The sequence below is a fragment of the Pundamilia nyererei genome, unplaced genomic scaffold, assembly GCF_000239375.1.
Source record: "Pundamilia nyererei isolate P.nyererei 1_Seehausen unplaced genomic scaffold, PunNye1.0 scaffold00244, whole genome shotgun sequence".
In the NCBI taxonomy this organism is placed as follows: Eukaryota; Metazoa; Chordata; class Actinopteri; order Cichliformes; family Cichlidae; genus Pundamilia; species Pundamilia nyererei.
In genome coordinates this window covers 507,942-511,400 of record NW_005187645.1, presented here as the reverse complement: position 1 = coordinate 511,400, position 3,459 = coordinate 507,942, and the positions used below count along the sequence as shown (strand labels likewise).

At 35.7% G+C, this 3,459-nt stretch overlaps 1 protein-coding gene across 1 annotated transcript in view; it reads right to left on the bottom strand.

Annotated features, from left to right (window-relative positions):
• Positions 1-554: 554 nt before the first annotated feature.
• Positions 555-3,459, bottom strand: part of LOC102209711 (protein FAM150B-like) — a 14,286-nt gene continuing 11,381 nt past the window's right edge. The window contains exons 4-5 of the mRNA XM_005749432.1: positions 2,988-3,068; positions 555-619 (exon numbers count right to left, since the gene is read on the bottom strand). Of these exons, the coding sequence (XP_005749489.1) occupies positions 555-619; positions 2,988-3,068 (146 nt within the window). The remainder of the gene's footprint in view (positions 620-2,987; positions 3,069-3,459) is intronic.

Below are 3,459 nucleotides of genomic sequence, written 5' to 3'. Positions count from 1 at the left end.
AATAACATCTATTCATTACTGCTTCTACCAGCTTTAAACTTTGACCTGTATATATTTCCTCTAACTGCTATTTCCTGCCTTTGGGGTTCAGATCGAAATGTAAGAAAAGGAGTATTGACAATTTAAACATTTATCATGAGGCATAGCTGCAAGAAATGAACGCTTTATTTCCTGATCAAATGAGATCTGACCTTCATCTAAGTCAACTATAGATCAAAATGTCATTAATGACAATAGTCCAGTATGCAAAAAGAAAGTGAAGCCCTTTTTAATTAGAAAGTTACTTCAAGGCAGGTGTTCAAGCAAAGGAAAATAAGATTAGAAGTGGAAGGCTGATGCTTTGCCATAGCTAAAGTTATACTTTGATCATAAAAACTTAATCTTACAGAAATCACATCATGAGCACAATCGTGACAGAGGTAAAGAAAAAACCCAGAAGTAACAAATTTTCCTGTTATTTAATTGCTTTTCTGTTAGTTGATTACTGTGGTGTAGTATGAATAGCCATAAAAGTTAAAAAATCTATGCAGTTGTCGGTCTTACCATTTGTCTGTTTATCTCTCTGAACAGCGAGGGCTCTTGGCCAGTTGAATCAGGAGACGAGCACATCTTTTATAGTCTGCAGAGAAGCAAAACAACACACTGTGTTTAACTGCTGCTTGAAAAAATCAATTTACTAAATTTCCAAAACCAAACACGACCTGCAGCTGCAGTGTCACGAGATGTTTAGCCTAGCTGAGTGAGAAGACTGGTAACAAGAGGAACTGTTAGCTAGAAGCCATCCGATCTGACTAATCCTGGGGATAGCAGTAATTGATCATACATCACCAAAATGTAACTATTAATAAAGTGAAAAACTTGTTCTACTTGGACTTGTCATGAACAAAAGTGTTTAAATACTCTGTGAGAAAACTGCTCTTTTAAAAATGAATGGTTTTTCACACATGACTAATTTCCTAATTGATTTAACTTAAATGTGAGTTTGTATGTGCTTGCTCAAACATTTTATTTATAGACATAATTATAAAGTAGTGACACCAAAAGTTTGGGTAGTAAATAAACTACTGTCTTGAAAGCAATCTACTATATTATATATTATTATACATAAATGTAGGACTATCAAGGTGTAACCTCTGATGTATTTAGTTGTATTTATTGTGTTTAGTTCAGTACAAAACTCTCCCCATACATCCTTTGATTGCCCTAGTAATGTATCTGCTTGTTAACCTTGAAAGTCTGCAACGAGAAGACATAAACCTTCCCTCTTGAACAAACCAGGTCAAAAACTCAATATTTTAGGCAACACAAAAAAATCTTCTATAACCTCTGTAACCAAGACAGTGCCCATAACTAAAGTATGGGCACCTTCTTGGTTGCACTGTTTGTATATTTCTAATTTCCAAAGTCACCACCATGAATTCACAATGACATCAACTTCAGATGTGAATGAGATAAGAAACTTGAACTTAGATAAACATTTTTTCTTCTCTGTCGTCTGACAAACATCCAGCCAATAAACCGACGGATTTACTGTGTAAACAGCCTCTGAACAAGTTTGAACCTCCACAGCTCCTGTAGTGCTCACCTTTAACATGCCTGCCACTGCCGCCACACAAATGCATACACACACAAACACATTCACATTTTTAGCTGTGTCTCTGTGAAAACCTTTGTTCAGATACTTTAATCCAAGGAGATTTCGGCTACTACAGCTCACTGGTTTAAACTTTATTGTAAAACAACAAAAAGTTCCAGGTAGGCATCAAATGAAAGTGGGAAAAGTGCACCTGTACAAATAAAGTATATGACTAATGATTCATCTAATGGTTCAGGGCAATAAGAAAAAGAGAATATTCTAATCAATGTGGGTATTAAATGAGAATTATTATGGATGTACGCTACATGTCTGAGTGTCCTCACAATTAATAAATCAGGCTCAATCACGAGCCTTAAATTTCACAGCGGTCCTCACAAACTTGCTTGGGCACACATATTTCTATCCACACATACACTCACTCTCTCCAAGAAAAACAAAAAGCTACATGCATGATTTAATATCATAAGAGCTGATGCTGTTCTGACATGATTACACTGATAACAGTGTAACACAGTGTGGTTGTGTGTTAAAACACGTCTTATCCTGTTTTTTCAATCTCAACAAACTCCTGCAGCAACACATCACTGTGACACACACACACTAACAAGAAGGAATCTAACCAGCAATCATTGGTATGACTCTCAAATCATTTGGTGCCTTTGTGTGGATGAATTCCTGTTTAAAGATGAGACGTTGTTTTTGCCTACATCACTACTCTACAGATCTTTTCTAGCGTTCAGACTGTTTTAGACTTCATGTTTAATGTTCTGTGGGCTGAGAATGCCTCATAAAAGCACGAGTCTTCATAAGGAGGAAAAACCAACATTTTGTGTGTGTGTGTGTGTGTGTGTGTGTGTGTTAAAAACAGGCGCTAAATTTCAAGAAACTTGGCAGAGAAGCAAAGCATGACCAAAGGAAGAATCTATTTTATTTTGCTACTGAATCATTTTCCTTTAACGTGGGGAATAAGGACGTTGACCTTGGTGGAGGATTTGCTCTTTCAATCCAATCCTACTTTTCTGCAACAGGAAATATGCTTTGAAGCAAAATATGACAGGATCCAGACATAACTTCTAAGATATTTCTTGAATTTATTTACATATTTGACATATTTTCCTTTTCCCCAAGTATTCAGTCCTGGACACTCATACATTCCTCAGTCTACTTCAGAAACCTGTTTGTTTTTTCTTTCTGTAAAATTTTGCCAGAGAAATGACAGGGTGAAATGAACAAATATTTTCTGTTACTATTGGTTAATTCTTGCCGGTTAAGCAGATTTTAAACCTACATACAAAAACATATGGAAATATTAACTTTCAAGAAGCTAGTGCAAGTAATTCCACTACTTCAGCTTTCATGTTTTTCAGGATAAGATAATTAAAAGACTCACAGGCTGGCTCTGTGCAGTCCCTGGTTTTGTGGTACAGTCGGTGGAACTGTTTTCGGCACTTTGGGCTGAAGTATAGAGGACCTGAGGAGAGAAAGAAAAGTGGTAAGTCAGGCATAAAAAGTCAACACAATGATGAGCTTTGTTTGTAGAAAGAGCTATGAGTCCTTTAAGAAAGGCAGTGTTGGTGGTCTTGCAACCACAACTAGTTCTGGCTGCAAATGAAAAATTTAGCAGCCAAGCATCCAATAAATTTTGAGCTACTAAAATTTGGACTTTATTTGATAAAGTACTGTAGCCCACAAACACTTTTCTGTTCAATGCTGTTTCAAAAACAAAAAAAGTTGGGAATCAGAATGCAATATTTTGTAAATAAAGAGAATACAGCGATCTGCAAATCAGAGAAAGCCTATATTTAAATGAGAAATCTTTTAAATCTCTCATTTAAATAAACACACAAATATATATATATATA